The 18,985-nt window shown below is 37.9% G+C and overlaps 1 protein-coding gene across 1 annotated transcript in view; it reads right to left on the reverse strand.

Moving 5' to 3' along the window:
* CNTNAP5 (contactin associated protein family member 5) overlaps positions 1-18,985 on the reverse strand; it is an 860,931-nt gene that overhangs the window by 459,070 nt on the left and 382,876 nt on the right. The window contains exons 5-6 of the mRNA XM_005572890.5: positions 17,341-17,544; positions 4,467-4,651 (exon numbers count right to left, since the gene is read on the reverse strand). Coding sequence (XP_005572947.3) covers positions 4,467-4,651; positions 17,341-17,544 — 389 coding nt within the window. The remainder of the gene's footprint in view (positions 1-4,466; positions 4,652-17,340; positions 17,545-18,985) is intronic.

The raw sequence follows: 18,985 nt of genomic DNA on the forward strand, positions 1-18,985 counted from the left end.
TTTGAAGTACTTTTTAAAGTTCTTGGGAGGGTGATTATATAGATTTTTTTTTTTTTTTTTTTTTTTTTGGTGAACAGTCACATGGTTTTCAAAAATTTTACATAGACAAAATTTTGTATATGTTTTAGTTCCAAGTTGCTGGATTTTATGCCATTCCTAGAAGAATCTCCAACACTCTTACGTTTAAAAAATATAATCCCTATTTAAAACTTCTGTGAAACTTATTCTTAGACATTAAACATCTATGTATTTTAAAATGTTCAGTTCAATCTAATTTTTTGTTTGTTTTTTTTACTAAGAATTTTCATTGAAAATATATTTTGTACTTTGTAAAATGCCTTTTCAGTATCTATTAAGTGATAATATATAAATCAAATATGTATGTGTGTATATATACACATTACGTATTTGTGTGTACATATATACATTATATGTGTGTGTGTGTGTATATATATTTTTTTAAAGAAACAGGGTTTTATTCTGCTACTCACGCTGGAGTGCAGTGGTGCTATCATAGCTCACTGCAGCCTCAAACTGCGTTCAAGCCATCCTCCCTCCTCAGTCTCCCAAGTAGCTGGGACTACAGAAAAACCACCGCGCCTGACTCCTAAATCATATATATTTTTCAAATATGTTTTCAACAGTTTAAGAGCTTACAAAATAGCTATGTAAAACAAGATTACTGAACAGTCTTGATAAGAAAAGACTTCTTGGATTACAAAAATGTTAGAAAAGAACTATTTTTTCTAAAGTCCTAAAAATATCTTTTTTCTCAAGCCCTTCTGCTCCAGGCTGGAAGTCAACTGAGCTGCTACAGTCTTTCTCTCGCAGCATTTGGAGAAGTAACATGGGTTAAGTGATGTAAACTGAGAAGACATTCTAATGAGAAGTAAAGGATCACATTCTGCCTCTTTTTTTTTTTTTTTTTTTTTGACAGCAGATTCTGTGAGCTCTTGTCTGTTTGCTTTCTGGGCAGGAAGGGAAACAGACCACTGCAGACATCTTAGTGCAGCAAAGTTCACCCTAGTTGCTTTACAGAAAGTCATTGTGTCATTTGATTGATATCCCTAAGGTACTGTAAGATGAGGAATGAAAGCTACTACCTTTTCTTGCCATTATTACCACATCATGGTGAAGAGTGAAAAGAAACATAGGTTTGAATAATTGTATTTGCTTTGGTATGAAATTAGATAGGGTACAGAAGTATGTATCAGAGTAGTACATGCTCCAAAAATTAGTCATTGGCACACAAAGACATGACTGTCATCCTCTAGCTGGTGATATCCAGGCCTCATTTGTGCACATATGGGTGCATGGCAGAAAGCAAATCAATGTAGATTCTAACTGATATGCAACATTGTGATAAAATAGACCTTGGATTTATATATCCTGTTTAGCTCCATTCCTTCCAACAGGGGTGTGAATTTTGCTTCTGGATGACTGAAGTTAGAAATTTTTATTTTCCAGGTTTACACAGCCAGTTAGTGGTCATGTGGTAAGTAGAACACAGGGTTTCTACACCAGGGTCCCTTCATCTCCACACAGACTCCGGAGTGAATCTTCAAAGGCTGGAGGCTTCTCCCGACACATAACTCTTGTCTTCCAGTACAGCTAATGTCAAACGCCACTATTACAACCAATCTGTCTTCTTTTATGATCATTGGAGCAAGCTGGCTGAACAATCTGGAGAAGACTTGAATTCCCTAAAGCAGAGGTTGCTTTGGAGGGACGTTTCAAGGTGTCTCCTTCCTAGGGAGCACATTTTATAAGGCACCAAGATATTTCGTGCACGCCCTGAAGAAATCAGTTCCAGCTTCATTGGATTTCATTTCCCTAAATGCTGATTTTCACTGTAATGTCACTCGGCTGTGATTTCATACAGATTCCATACACAAGAGACAAAAAATAAGCAGACATGGGCTTGTAATAAACGTTAGATCTGGCAACAGAGTGAATTTTAGAACCATCTTTTGGGACATTAAAGGGAACGTATGTGGGGGGAATGACAAGATGATTTTATAGGTTTTTTTTTTTTTTTTTTTTGCTGCTGTTGTTGTTGTCTTTGAGTTTATAAAAGACATCTCTTTTCTTTTAGGTGGTTCCAATATTGAGTGTGTTCTTTCTTTTGTCAATCAATTAAACAAGTCGACAAAGGAGAGTGATTGATATTCACAGATTTCTAGTTTTCAGCAACTCAAAAATATCCACCTGTTATCTTGTATTCTGAGTCAAAGAGCGACAAATTCTTTTTTGAAGTTAATGAATGGCATATTTTATCCACAGTCTACTAAACTAAGGTTAAGATCAAAAGAGCTCTCTTATTCTCATGATAGTGACTGAAAACATAAGTCCCGATTTTTCAATTATTCATCTCCACCTCCACCATTCGATTATCTATCCCACTAGTGATTGAAATTGTCTCCTAGCAGGCTGTCCAGGGTGGGACACAGGAATACACACACACACACACACACACAGGTATGTATGTGTCGGTGTGCCATGACTGTGTATCCAAACATAAGATTATTTTAATGATATTAACAATGTGTAGCACACAATTTATGAATAATGATAAAATATGCAATAATCTATTATTGTCAGTTCTGTACAACCAGCTGAGTTTTATAGAATACTTTTGCTGACTTTTGTTGAATGATTTTATCTGTAGCACATAAAGTCTCTGTCATATATTCTTTTTGAAAGATTTCTTTATTTCCTTTACAACCCTTTAAAAATGTAAAAATTAGTCTTGACTCACGCATCATAAAAAAATAGGCCTCCAGCCAGACAAGCCAGGTAGTTTTCGGACCCCTGGTTTAGACAATCCTCAAAACAATAAAGCAGTCCCTGATTTGTAATGTATGTCAACCTCTGTGGTATAAGTATTTCCACTATGGTAGACTTCAAGCTGTCAAAGGGATTTCACTGAACATGGAATTGGGGAGAGCTGTGTGGTCGCAGCCCAACATACAGTATCCCCACAACACAGATAGAATAGTCATGCAATTCCTCCAGAGCACCTTTGGTTAAAAGAGACAGCAAATCAATATAATATAGTGAAATAATTAGAAATCAATGAGTTTATTAGCTTTTAAAACTAATTTCACGTTTATATAACTTAATTATTAGTAGTAGTATTTTTAAGATGGAGTCTCGCTCTGTCTCCCGGGCTGGAGTGCAGTGGCACAATCTAGGTTCACTGCAAGCTCCGCCTCCTGGTTTCAAGCGATTCTCCTGACTCAGTCACCCAAGTATGAGAGACTACAGGCACCCACCACCACGCCTGGCAAATTTTTTGTGTTTTTGGTAAGGACGGGGTTTTATCATGTTAACCAGGATGGTCTCTATCTCCCAACCTCATGATCTGCTGGTCTCAGCTTCCCAAAGGGCTGAGATTACAGGCGTGAACCACCACGCCCAGCCAACTTAATTTTTAATAATGGCTAGGTTAACCAAGAGCTCACAAAAATTTCTGAAAATCTACAACTTGAAACTCATAAACTGGTAAGAAGCTGACTCAAACACACCACTGATGGCCCATTCTTTTGAATTCCATAAATACTGGACTGTTTGACATTTTTTAAACCACGCTCTGTCATGCCTCCCCAATCTTTTCACCCTATTCTTTCAAGACTTAGCAGCTTCTCCTGCTAGAAAACTTCTGCTATTTTTCAAGGTTGAATTAAATGTCCCGTTTCCTATATAAATATAAAATTTCTATATTCCAAACCTTCAGTGACAGGGGCTTCATCCACTGTAGCCTTTACCTCCTTGTTCTGCAAGGGCTTATCTCAGTTTCTCCAACTCAGAGACTGAATATTTATGGCCCAGCAGAGCCTGGTGTACAGCAGGGGCACAATACGCATTCCTTGAACTGAACTACTAGCAAAAATGGCGAACTCTTGGCTGCCAGTTTGCAGAGCTTTGTGCAACTTTCTTTGTATTGTAGAATTGGTGCATTTCACCGTACCTCTTCTACAAGACAGCAGGGAAGAAACAGCTCACCATGGTATTAGTCAAAAGTTTGCATCGGAAGAGTGAAAGTCAAAGGGTAGTGTCTTGACTGCAGGTTTTAGATTCCATGGGTTTTGTTTATAATTTAAATATCTTTCATCACCACAGATAACTGAAGTCTTTTTTTTTTGAGGAGGTACATAACCAAGGGACTAGGCAGTGGCACAGAAAGGTTACAAGCAGAAAAAAAAATAAAAATAAAAAATGAGGAGACCTGCTGACTTTAAAATGCACACACCTGCTATCTTGTGGTTTAACCCTCACTCCCTCACTGGTCAGATTCTCTGGCTGCACGCCTTTCCTTGTAGACTATCTGGCATAGATGGAGGAGGTAAGTCCCAGGGTAAGACTCCTCAGTGCCCCACCACTTCTCTCAGTTGCTCTGCTCACTGATTTTCTTGCTGCGTTCATTGAAGCAAGGGGCCTGGGAGGTGCAGGGAGGATCAACTCACCTCATAGTCAATGTCTAAGGCATCCGTCTCGCCCTTGGTGCGGAAGTGCTGTGTGTGCTTGTCCACCGTGAAGTTCACCTGCTTGCCCACCCGCTCGATGAGGACCGAGTGCCAGTGCTGGTCATCCAGGAGGCTGCCCAGGGTGGCAGAGGGCAGGCTGCTGCTGAGCCGCGCTTTGCTGTCATCTGTGAAGAGGGGAGGAAGGCAGGATGATGTCTGTGTCCAAGGGCAGCTTTGCACACCAGAATGCTCCACAAGCAAAGGCAGCTATCTCTGTTCTAAAGGCAAAGAATTATGTCTCCCTACGGACCAGGAACTGTGCTGGACCTGGGAAGTAATAACAGGCTTTGCCCACAGATTCCAGAATCAAATTCAATATGCATACCTCCTTCCAGACAAAATAGGGCATGTTTTCAAGACTTGAAAAAATAAATAATAAAAGGAACTATGTCCTTATGGCTACATAAATATGATGGAAAATGGGGATTTTGTTTTTAGAAAGAATGAATATTCTTTGAGTTTGAATGGTTCTTGAGTGGAGAAAGCCAATTAGGAGCTGTGCCTAGGAGGAGGAGTAAAGCTGGGATACGTAAAGGGAAGACAGCTAGTAAGTTTCTGGGCAAAAGCAGAGGCAAGGAAGTAATCATCCCATATGCCATGGCTGAGTACCTACTGTATGCACGGCACTTAGGAAGAAATAGCCTTCATCTTTAATCCTCTAAGGGAAAATTATCATCTCCATTTGACAAATAGGAACCTTGAGGCTCAGGGAGATGAGGCATGCATGCCTCAGGTACAGTCAGGACTTGAATGGAGGTCTGCCTCGTCCTTTTTACTTTGACCACAGCTATGGATCATGGCTCAAGTCATACTGTTGATGATTGAGCTTCTGTTGAGTTTGCAAGACCCCCTTGAGAAGACATGAGAGATACAGCTGGAAAGGCATGCTTTGCAATCCAACTGCCTGGTTCTCCCTCCCCCTCCTTCTCTCTCACTTTTATGGAAGTCCCTGGCCATACCCTTCTACCAAAAAGATTACAGCTTCTATCTTCCCCCGCGGAAATTGCTTCAACCTTAGCAAAATGAACAATTAAATAGAACTAACGTTTGTGTATATAGACATTTTCAATTTTTGCAACATTTTATATATTAAGTCCCTTAGTAACTGAAAGCTAAATGTCTCTCTCCTCCCTCTGGGGAAGTGTTTTCTCCAGTACAGCTGCAGCAGCCTGTTCAACGGTGTGATGTTCAGCAGGCAGGAGCCGCCACTTCCCCGAAGGCTGCTCACTCCCACCTCCAAAACCGCCCAAAGCACCATTCCCTTCACTGAGTAACTTGGATGCTTCCTATAGGGCTGGGGGCATCAAACTCATTGTAATTAGAAAAGTGAAGCTGGTGAATTAATAGCTGACTTGGTTTCATGGGTTTATTCACTGTTTGTTGCACAGCTTCTTAGTTTTCATTCTTTGATGGATTACGCTGATGAATTAAAAGATGTTTTCATTTTTTCTCCCTCCCTTTCTTCCTCCTATGGAAAGGTATTGTGAGTCAGGTGTGGTGGCTCACACCCGTAATCCCACCACTTTGGGAGGCCAAGGCAGGCAGATCACTTGAGGTCAGGAGTTTGAGACCAGCCTGGTCAATGTGGTGAAATCTCATCTCTACTAAAAAAACAAAACAAAACAAAACAAAACAAAATTAGCCAGGCAAGGTGACAGGTGCCTATAATCCCAGCTACTTGGGAGGCTCAGGCAGGAGAATCACTTGAACCTGTGAGGTGGAGGTTGCAGTGAGCTGAGATCACACCATTGCACTCCAGCCTGGGCCAGGCCACAAGAGCAAAACTCCATCTAAAAAAGAAAAGAAAGGTATTGTGATCTACCTGAGCTGGGCACAGTGACAGGTAATGTATCAAGGAGACACGGAGTTTAAAGGTATACTGTCCTCTCTGAAGGTCTTAGTGTAGAGATGCTAATCAAATAAATCTATAAAACATATGCAGGTTTCCAGCACTTACTGCACAGAGCCATGGAAATGCAGAGTGTGGTGCTATGAAACCCTCCTTACGCAGCAGAGACAGGTTGAAACATGAGGGAAGGAGGAGCATGGTTGCAAGGCCAGGAGAAGCAGCAGCCAGGGTTAGAAATGTAGGGGAGCATGGCCCAAGACTTCCAGCGGCTGAGTGCCAGGAGCTCGTCAGCCTGGATCCCATTATCCAGGACTTTGTATGCTAGGTTACACGGTTTACCTCTTTTTTAAGAAATGGAACGTTGAGTAGGCAGAGGTTACTAATGCAGATTACTGTGTTTTTTTGTTTGTTTGGTTGGTTGGTGGGTATTGTTGTTGTTGTGGGTGTTGTTGTTGTTGTTGTTTTTGAGATGCAGTCTCCCTGTGTCATCCAGGCTGGAGCGAGTACAATGGCACGATCTGGGCTCACTGCAACGCTTGCCTCCCAGGTTCAAGTGATTCTCCTGCCTCAGCCTCCAGAGTAGCTGGGATTACAGGCGGGGGCCACCACACGAGGCAAATTTTTTATGTTTTTGGTGGAAACGGGTTTTCACCATGTTGACCAGGCTCGTCTCCAACTCCTGACCTCAAGTGATCCACCGCCCCTGCCTCCCAAAGTGGTGGGATTATAGGTGTGAGCCACCATGCCCGGCCAGCAGATTACTTTTAAGAAAGGTTATTTTGGCAGCTGTGTGGGAATTGGATTAGAAGGTAAGACTGGCTATAAGATTGGCCATAATCTGGATAGATGGGGCATAACAAGGCTCAGGCGAGAAGAGTACAGGAAGAATAGGATCCAAGTAATGATGAGGCGTGGCAGGAGGTGGCCTCCAGCTGATGGAGATAGAATAAAGAACACCACCACCGCCACCCCACACACAGTTTTTATTTGTAAGATGAAATGATTCAGGAGCTAACATTGGCTGAAGGAAACTTTACGCTTTATAAACTGTCAGTTCTAGATGTAACAAGGCAGGTAGATTTAATATTGGAGTTTTCACTTTGAAATTGAGCTACATCTCATTTTTTTCTTAAAATAAGAAAGGCATTGAACAATAATTTATTAATAAGTCCAAATTCTAAACATTTGAAAATTTAAACTCATTATACATCACACACACACAAACACACACACACAAAACCACCACCACCAACAACCACAAAAAACAGGGTAAGGAATTACACCGTTTCTCCAACTTGTTTGTTCTATGTGCTGTTTGTGTCTTTAATGATCTCGTGAGTTCTTTAATAGAGCCAATAATAATAATGATTAAAATAAAATATTTTAATATTTTCCACACAATCCTGCTTCACAAGATAAATTTTATCAATATTATGAATCAGTCAAACTGATTTTATTTTTTATGTAACTTTGGGTATAGTAACACACCCGCCCTCCCTCCCTTCCTCACTTCCTCACTTCCTCCATCTGCTCATCTTCCATAGCCCCAGGTAATCACTGCTGTTAACATCTTGCTCGTGCTTCCAGAAAAATATTAGGTGTATGCAAGCAGCAAACATAGATTTTCTTTATTTCTACTCATTTAATTTTTTACCCTGATGGTAAAATACAATGTGCATTTATCTCCAACTTTCTATTTTTATTTAATCTATCCTGAAAATCTTTATCAAAATATAAAGAGCTTTCCCATCCTTTTTATAACTGCATAGTATTCCATGCTCTAATATGTATACATATAATATATATGATCTATATACATGTAATATGATACATAATTATATATGATCATATATATGATATATAGAACATATCATATTTCACTTAATGAGCTCTTAGTGATACAAATTTAGATGTTTCTACTTACTTTAGATCTCTAAAACTGTTGAAATACTTTATTATGTGGACAATATCTTGCTTGGGCACAAGCATATTTGTAGCATTCATTCTTAGATGAAGAATTGGAGGACAAAGGCTTTCACGTTGGCAATTTTGACAAATGCTGCCAAAATGTCCTATATAAAGACCGTGCCTATTTAAATGCCTAGGAGTGCCTTTACCACAGGCTTGTCAACAACAGATGGTCTAGCGTTAAATTTTTGCCTGCCTGGTAGGTTAAAAAAGTGTATTTCTGAGTAATTTTAATATGCATTTATTTTAATAAGAATGAGGTGGAAAATCTTTTTAGTTTTATTTCCTTTTCTTTGAACTGTCTCTTCCTATATTTTGCCTGTGATATGAATTTTGAAAATATCTTTTTGCCTTTCTTTATTTGTTTTTTGATGTTGTTTTTCTGTTTTTGTTTGTTTGATTGATTTTTTAAATTCACTACTCAGGTATTTGTGCATTGGGAACAAATCCATCATTTTTCTTATTAATTCTGGATTTGTATCATAGTTTAAATGGTTCTCCTTATTCTGAGATCACTGACGAATTCTTCTAGTTTTCTCTACTTCCTTTCCACTGAAATTTTTGCTGATGTACTGTATGAGACACAGTTCTACCTTTATGTTTTGAGATGGCTACCAAATTGTCTCAGTTCCACTATTTTAAAATCCTTGAGTGGTCTTAGTTAGTGAAATAGATTGTATAACTTTCAAATGGCAGGAGAACACTAGTAAATTGGATAGGGTCGTATTTGTTATGTTGACTGGATCAAGGCAATCTAAGTACATGATTTGGATCTTCAAATCCTAAAGCTTCCAGTAGTAGGTTATGTTGGTTGTTGCTCACTGTACCCTTCTTGCATCCACTGACACCATCATCACCACCATCTCAATGGACAGGAACATCTCCGTGGTGTAGAAGAGTGGGAAGCAGAGCCAGCATCAGTAACCTTACCTTTACCCTCTTCAAGGTTTAATGTCAGTCCTTTCTCTCCTGGGTCTTAACTTTGGCTCAGAAAGTTTGCTACTCTCATTGCATCCAACAATTCTGTTTCTTATAATTTTAAGACTTTAGGAAAATAAAAGTACTTCTTCTTAAATAAATAGTGACTACCTTTCATTTACTGCATCTAATGAAACCACAAACTTAATTAACACACTTATCATTTTATGCAAAGTAGCTCATGAAATTTTTATGAATACTTAGAGCAATTTGTTGACCTTTTCTCAAAAGTGGATTAGCATTGCTCCTTGTTTACATTTTTCATTTACTTTGTGCATATATATATATGCCCAAAGATACATATATATATATGCCCTTGTTTACATTGTTCATTTACTTAGTGTGTGTGTGTGTGTGTGTGTGTGTGTGTGTGTATATGTATATATATGCCCAAAGATAATGCAAAATTGAGTCCCACCAATTTTATGGAAAAACATTTCAGTTAGTATCAAGGGTCTTAAACTAATGTTCACAACTTTTTGCCTAGTAAACCACTTTCTGTAAATGTATTCTAAAAAAGCAAGCTGAAATGTTGTGGAAAAATTTTTAAGTGGCTAGTGATTTAAAAATTGCATATAATATGCAATAATTTGGAAGGAGAAAAAAATCTGAGTACATTTAGGTAGACTCACTGGATGAAGTATTATATTAAATAGCCATCAAAATATTTATAAAATACATTATTTCAAAAGTTGTGACTGCCCTTTTTGATAACATTAAAAGTAATATTTAATAAATAGAATACTCAATAATTAGACTATACTGATTTAAAATATACATGAGCAGAAGACAAACGTACAAAATATAGACTAAATACAAGTCTGGAAAAGGCACAAATAAGCACTATGTGTGGGTAAAATTGAATAATGCATTTACCACAATCGTTTTTTTTCTTTTCTCTGTATTTTAGAGTGAGCATAACTATTTTGGATAATGAGAAAAATAAACTTAATTAAAAACACAATCCTGACACTGCATAGTATATTTGTTGAAGACTATATATCAGAGATGTGTAATTATTGAATCTCTTGGGAATTACAAGTTACTTATTAATTAACCAAAAAGGAGCACCTATGGATAAATCTCATCACTCCTTCTCCATTATATAGTTATTATATACCAACACTCAGATATCTTATATCAAAACAAGTTTAGTGAAACTTGGTTTGGTTAAAAAATTAGGAAAAGAAAATTTCTGCTCTTCATTATAAAAGGATGTTTAGAATTGTATTTATGAGAAGAGTAGGATGGTAGTCCTCAGAAACGTTTCGTTTTCCATAGAAATTTCCATTATTAGAGATCACAAAACACTTAATTCTCAAGAAATTGTCATTCTTAAAATCTTAGAATATCGATTTTAAGTTTTATCTCAGTGGCATTTGAGGTTCAATTACTAGTTTTAACTAGTTTCTAATTTCTTAAGACAAAGATAAAAGTTTTCATGGGCAATTGTGAAGGACAAAAACAATAAAACTAGACAGAAACTAACTTTGGGATCAGAAATAGAAAAGGGAAATAATTATTTCTGGCCGGGCACGGTGGCTCAAGCCTGTAATCCCAGCACTTTGGGAGGCTGAGATGGGCGGATCATGAGGTCAGGAGATCGAGACCATCCTGGCTAACACGGTGAAACCCCGTCTCTACTAAAAAATACAAAAAATTAGCCGGGCGAGGTGGCGGGCGCCTGTAGTCCCAGCTACTTGGGAGGCTGAGGCAGGAGAATGGCCTAAACCCGGGAGGCGGAGCTTGCAGTGAGCTGAGATCCGGCCACTGCACTCCAGCCTGGGGACAGAGTGAGACTCCGTCTCAAAAAAAAAAAAAAAAAAAAAAAAAAAAAAAAAAAAAAAAAAAAAAAAAAAATTATTTCTAATGAAATAAAACTTGTTTCATGTGGTTTAAAATATAGTTAAAATGAAATAATATATATACTACCCAAGGCCTTAAGAAATACAACAATTTTTATAGGAAGCTTGAAATGTTTGCAAAACATGTTTAACTTTACCTATTTATTCTCCCTCCACCTCAAGATGCTGTGGATACGCATGCCAATTCTTTCACCCTTACTTAGAACTCACATTTTCTGGTAAAGGGCATGCATGTGGCACTGTTTTCACCCAAATGCCTTGTTTGATTAAATCTTCTTGCTAGGTCTTATCTTAACTGTTCAAACATGGATACCACTTTAACTTTCATAATCTGTGAATTTCAGACAGCCTGGGAAAAAGGGGATGGGAACTCTCGTGTTTAAGATTGTATTTGAGCAAAAAAAAAAAAAAAAAAGTCATTCTTGAAAAGGGTTTGATTCACTATTGATAAAACAGGTGGCCACTCATGTGAATTCCCTCATGACTGCCTCTATCAGATCATCAGAATCAACTTTTCCACCCACCTTTAATTTGTCAGATTATCAACACCGATATTCACTTGTATTTCTTAAGCTTCTCACACAAGTTAAACACTTCACATATGTTGTTCTAATTATTCGTGACCATAATAACCCTGCAGAAAGGTTACTCTCCAAGAAGCCAGAAGATTTACCTAAGGACTCAAAGAATTGGGGTTACAACCCAATTCTATTTGACTCCAAAGCTAAAACTCTCTCCACTACTTTTAGTGGAAAAATGGATACTCTCATTCTCCCTCATTTCTCACGCTCTTACTATCTGTATCTCCCATATACGCATGTAAGTTGTGTAGCTTAGTAGGAAGGGAGGACATTCGTTTGCAAAGGAATTTAATGGATTGGAAAACAGAGAGCTGTAGAAAAGTAAAATGGGGCAACACTAAGAAGGGAGGACATGACACAGAATGAGAAGACAAATTGCACCTCCCTGTCCCAGCCAGTATTATAAAGGTACTCCCTTTCAACTTTGTTTGGAATATGCAAGGCTAGTGAGTGGTCTCCTACGTATCTAAGTGAGAGCCCTGGAGAAAATAAGAAACGGACAGGAAACAATGTGATTTCAATGGACTTGACCTTCAATCCAGAGCAAGTCTCTATGTTTCTCTAAAGCATGAAACACATGTCCTTAGTTGTTAAGAAATTTCTCAATCGTATTGACTGACACTCTCCAGATTTAGGAGCTGTTGCTCTACTGTGGTGTCTAACTTGTGTCCATCTTCTGTGACTTTGCTATCTTCGCAAACATTATCTTAATACATTTCTTACATGATTTTGATGATGCATAGTTATTTAATTTCCAATTACTATAACCAAGCTAAAAGGTAAGTAGAAATAACTATTTTACTAGGTTGAGAGCCTCTTGAATATAGATACTGATAAATCCAACTTTTAACTCCCAGTGCAGAATTCAGTGCCTTATTTACTGTACTTGTTTTACCTATTCTTATTACATAATGACAGAATTTATGAAAAATGTGGTGCATTTTATCCCATTGATTCTTTGAATGAAATGCCTGTTTTTCTCCCCTCTCCATAATAAAATCTCCAGATTGCTCAAGGTTGATCCTGGATCCCTCTGTTCCTGTTTGATCTCTCCATTCTCACAACTTAACACATGCATATTGTCTGCCTGATATTTAACATTTTTTAGAATTGTTTTGTAATTTTTATTATTTGTCTTGTAAAAGTTTATAACATTCTAGTGATTAACATCAGAGAATTGGGGGAGGATTGGATAAGGCTATAATCCCGTATCTACAGCTATGCAGCTATGTGACCTTGAGCCACTTACTGGGAATCACGGACCAGCAGTTCTTCATCTGTTAATGGGTTTGGATATAGATTGTAGGATTGTCGTGTAATTTAAATAAAATATGTATTTTAAATGTTTAATGCAATGCCTAAATGTGGGCTCTCAAAAAATGGCAACTGAAAAAACTTTTATAGTGTTTAGTACAATTCGAGAAACATGATAAACATTCCATAAATATGTGTGAGTTGGCTGACTGAAATGCCTGAGTTTCAAAAGAGCTAAATTGAATGTTCATTTGACTCTCTGGATAATGGAAAGAACTTTCTCTGGCATCTCAATGGTTGATTATGCAATCACATGCTTTGGCGCCTGAACCCTGTACTCAGCTCCCGGGTGCTCCTCAGATGTTTGTTCTATTCTAGGAGTCTCACTTGAGTCTCACTTTACTACAGCCGTATGTATTGGGGATTGCATAAACATCCTGCCTCAGTCAAAAGACACTGGGCTCTTGTAAGGACGAGTGACCCGCATGTACTATTGATGTCTTCTTCATTCTTACAACAGTTCTCTTGTCACGTAATATCTCCGCTCTTTGATTCTCTACCTGCAGGAATGGGTTCAGACTATTGTAATTCTGCAGAGGGCAGACTACCATTGGCAATTTGAATGAGATGTGTAAAAAGTGAGAAAGGAAACATGTCTAACCCCCTTATGGATTGAAAGAAGAAATATCTTTCCCATTTAGTAGTTCCGGGAAAATACCAATGTTCCACTCTAAGAAAGTAGGCAAAGAGGAACCACATAGTTCAATTTCTCCGTAGGACAGTCTCTACCCAAGCCAGACACAGTAAGGGTTAGGGTAACTATGTAATGTAAATTGGATACTCATCAAAGAGCATCACTAGAAAAGAACACTAGGTATAGCCACAAAGCCATCCTGAGCAGCTGACCACGGTGCTGGACTTCTTCACTCTTAGCCTGAATTTCTGAATTGCAAGTAACTGATTAGAAAATGAATACACATTGCAGATGAAGAATTGTTACTAAAGGAGACATGGCTGAAATGTCCATATAAATTGGAGAGGGAAAACCCAAAACTCTCTTTATTTGACCAGCGCTATTCTTTAACCCGTTAACTTGAATCCTGCCTCTCTTTCTCTCTGTCTCTCAGCTCTCCTATATTTCTATTGCTTTTCTGATTCATTTTTTTAACAGAACAAACCTGATCATGGATGTCATAAACTCTTTCCCCTTTGAGGCTATGTGACAACAGGAAAAGAACAGTATTTTAAAATAATATTTAAAGAATTCATATAAATAAGTAAGATAAATATTGAAAAGATACTAAAATGTTAGTAAAAGAGATAATCAGGTTGTAGGATTTGGATTTTTTTCCTTTTTTATATTATTTTCAGTTTTTTAAAAACTGATATGTATTTTATAATCTAAAATTAATAGCAAAACACCTGGTTAGATATAAGTAGATTGTAATGGTAGCTACACTAACCACAGTCTGTGTAAATGGCACAAGTAATTTATCCTCTTTGAGCCTACTATTTCATATCTGTAAACTGGGGCTAATATGTACTTATGCCATAAGTCTTCCTTGAGGATTGGACTGGACCTAACCACACTGTGGATACTCTGTAAATATACCCCATTGTCAGAGACAGTGGTGGATCATGGAGGAGTCAGGAGTGCAGACTTGAAGGTGAACAAGCCCGACAGGAATAATGAAATTTGTGATGAAAACCCTGTTTCTAATGTACTCAATTTGCCTCAAGCACCTACTTTAGGAAGGAGTTCTCCTAAAGGCTAGAGATACAGAAATGAACAAGGTGTTATTCTGGTGCTTATAAAACCTATATTAATAGATTTTCCACTATGGGCAAAGCAAAGGTATTATCACTCCCCTTTGCTTAGTGCTTCCAGAGATCTTCTAGCTGTAATGAGGTAGGAGGGGCTAAAGTACTAATCTGTGGCAGTGTTTCTCTAGAAGAGGAACCTAGAAACTTAGGCTATTTAAGAAGTATCCTAGGTGACTGCTTCAAACAGGTAAGTACAGAAAACACTCAACTGTGGTAAACCGATAAAAAGGAAGAGCTGCAGAAACAGATAAAAAGGATGAAGACATTTTTAAACTATGCAGAATATAGCTAAAATATATTCTTACTACTTAATCATTCACCAAGTAAGGTTTTACTTAATTACCACCATGGATGGAAATATAGAGAAGACGGAAACTGGGAAGAAAGACTTATCCTGCCATCTACGTATCGTAGCAAGGAGTCGGTGCTATTCATCTTAATATTCCATTTATGTTCAGAAAAGCCAGCATAGTTCAGGGTGAGGCATTCAGATATTGTTGGAATACATGAGCAATACTGAGCTTCTATTTTTGGCATTTGTCCATGTTTACTCATTGCTATAGAAAACGTATTTATAGTGTTCTTGGTTTTCATGTCCATACTCTGCAAGACAAGTCATTAGCCCCAGATTAGAAATAAGGAAACTGAGGCTCAGAAGACATTCACCATAATAAATCACATAATAAATAAAATAAAATAATATAACATAATTTGATGGCACATCTGTAATCAAAACAAAACGTGTTACATGACCATACCTATGCTATTTCTACCATCCACACCATGAATGAATCTGGTTTACAACATTAGATTTTGTATGTGGGAGCAGAGTTTTGGATGTGAAATGCCATACCTGAATTGGGAATCTAAACAGTAGTAACTGAAAGATTTCTTAATGTTACCAGTAGAAGACACCTGCTTTGCTCTTGATAAGTAATAACAACTTTACCCACAACTCAAAATGCTGTGTGAGCCACTTGTAACTGGGATGCTCAGCTTCATTAATCTGATCTCCTTTCTGGAAAACTGAAAACGAGTTAATGGATTGATGCATGTTTGTGTAGTATTTGGACACCCAGCCTTCAGAAAGTTCTGATGCTTGCTTCTTTAGTTATGGTAATTACAACCAATGAGGTTACCAGCAAAAATTTTTTACCACTCTCTTCTAGGTGAGATTCTACTTTTAAAGGTATTTTGGAGTGTACTTAATCTAATATATTAGGTGTCAATTTTGAGTTAATTTGAAATCTAGAGATTCTTTCTGCTATCCCTGCCTACAGTCACCATGGGGCCCCAAGAAGACCCTCAGAAATGCTTCAAAATTATATTGTTTGGTTTGGGGGCACTAATATTCATTCTTATGTCTCTTCAGCTAATTGCTAAAATTTATTTAACTTTTTTGTCAATTTTCCATGCAACTTTTTTTTGGTCAATCTTCCATGCAACTTGATGTTACAAATTACATTTTGCAATTTCTTTCCTTCTTTACTATTTTATAGTAAAGACAAAAGGATAACTATTTTCCTTTCCCTTTAATATTAGGAAATATCAGATGGGAAGCAGGGAGTCATTCTTACGAAAAACAGTCATTTACTTTTTTTTCAGCTTATCTCTTTTTTCCTTTCTTTCTTTTTCCTATAGAAGAGCGTTTTTGTTTTGTTTTGCTTTGTTTTGCTTTTGTTTTTTTGTTTGCATCCTTGGGAACTGTGCTCCTGCCTTTTGCACTCAACTTACCCTTCCTTCAGAAGTGCCTTTGATCACGTACAGGGGGCTGGGCCTCTCTCCTCTTTCTCTGGGATAAAAAATTGGTCACAATGAACGCGACCTGCCTGTAGCGCAACAGGTCCTGATGGACACCAGCCCACAGTGGGAGGCTGTGTCCTAACTGTGTGGAGGCAGGAGTACTTCTGTACTAAGTTTAATGGAATCTGGTGAGTCTGGGACTTAACCTGGTACAGCAAGGGCACCTAAAGAAAATAGTTTCCCTTAAAAAGACACGGGAATGCCTAGAAACTTAGATTTTTTTGCCTCACACTTATGGTCCCCTCTTCCCCAACACAAAATAACCCAGAGCAACCAAAATGCTTCTCCTTCATTTTCCCTCTGAAACTTAACTTTCTTAAATGTACCTAATAGAATAAATTCTGAGCAAGCCTCCTTATAAAATGTGTATATACAAGCCTCCTTATAAAATGTGTGTACAGTTAAACTTGTGAAAGATTGTTTAGAGTTTGAGTTACTAAGAGAATTAAATGGATAAATACGTAGTTAGGCCAATAAATACATAACAATGAATTTGCAACTCTCCCTACATATCAGTGTTATATTGTGTCAAAGAATGCTATATATGCCTTAAACATTTATATCCCCACCAATATTACTTAGATTGTGCTCCAGTGAATTCCACCAGATACACTGCAAGTGTCAGACACTGTGACCTGTGGAGTAAAGGGACTCTCCATCCCTTGGCATTGGAAGGGGAAGTCTGAGCCTACCCAAGTTGAGGTGCAGGGAGAGCCTCCCCTTCTGGAGTTCCAAGGTGATGTGGTCTCCACGCTGACCTTCTCCATGGAACAGGACCCCATCTCCTTGCATGCTCTTGAACTTCAGGGAGATCACATCTTTGAGAGTACTCATCAACTTCTGATTGAACCTGTACAGAAGTGAACTTCGGCCATCAAAGTCAGCAACGTCTGATTCTGGGAACAAAGAAGGAGCGGGAGAGAAAAATCAGTGCATATCCTCATGACTGCTGTTCCTGTTTCCCTTATTAGTTTGTGTCCAGTTCACAGAAATGTTCTTGAGATCTGCCAGGTCTAGTCTCAACAGGAAACATGTAGACTAGAACCAACCTAATTAGACTCAAGGGAATTATTCATTTACAAGCAGTCACCACACACTGAGTCAAAGTGAACTGATCATCAATTTAGAAGTAAAAACTCTCATTAGTGGTATGTCAGCTTTTGCTGGAGGGGACAGGGTGAGAATACCGCAAGTACCTATGTCTGGCTTACTACGTCAGATGGCTTAGAATAATCTCCCATGATCTGTCTTCCTGACAGTCAGAAGCACTTGATCTCATCATCTCAGACACAACATTAGAGATGAAAAATAGATATAATTATGATGCCAACTCCACATAGTACTGTCTCCCTAGAAGGCTGTGTTGAGGAGGATTCTGAGGCTTCTACTGGGTTCAGTGGAAAAATAAAATACTCAGCAAAAGAAGACTCGTATTTGAACAAAGAGGGCAAATGTACTACATTCCTGCCATAACTGTCTTATCTGTGCTGTTGATATTTATCATTTTAGTGTTTTCATAGAAAACATTCAATTCATTATTATCAAAGCAAAAAAAAAAGGGGGGGGGAAGGTCAAGTAACCATGATTTAGATAAACTTATGTACCAGGTATGTGCAAACATACCTAACAAATTATGCCAAAAATCTAATAGAGATTCTATTTGGAATGTGTTGTTCTAGGTTATTTTCATGTTTTCTTTTCTATTTTTTAATTACAAAAACTTCTATAATGAGCTTTTATTGTAGAAAAAAATGTAAGACTGTTTAATTATACATTGAAACTGATTCATTATATACCATGTTCTGTGGGTGGGATTGTGGTGATTATGTGGAGGGAGTGGGATTTTCTATCTAAAATTGAGTACCCAAGAAAACTCAATTTTTCTATTATCCATCATGCAATTAAAATCCTCAGCCTGAGCATACACAAAGATAATGTTTTTTTCCACCAAGGATCTAGAAACATTCTTTGTGAATCTGAGGTTCTGAAATGAAAAGGAAAATGAAATAATACTTTTCTGTAATTAGTTTTAAAACCCAATTGCACAATTTATTTATATGGAATGAAGTGGTCCCAACCAAAAGGTTGCTGATGGAAACCTAGACTTTAAAAAGAAACAGTCCAAGAGACTTTCACAAATGTCCACCTTTCTCGGCACCTCCCCTCCCTACCTCATCAATGCATTTATGCCTGTTATCTCAACTAGGATTCCACCCAGACCAAAGTGGGGCCACAGACCAACAGTTGCCACCACTCATGGAGTAGTGAGGACTGTGATATAGATAAGGTAATGGATTCTCAACTGTGATGACCATAGTTTGTTAGTTGGGTCACCTT

This window comes from Macaca fascicularis, chromosome 12 (assembly GCF_037993035.2).
Source record: "Macaca fascicularis isolate 582-1 chromosome 12, T2T-MFA8v1.1".
In the NCBI taxonomy this organism is placed as follows: domain Eukaryota; kingdom Metazoa; phylum Chordata; class Mammalia; order Primates; family Cercopithecidae; genus Macaca; species Macaca fascicularis.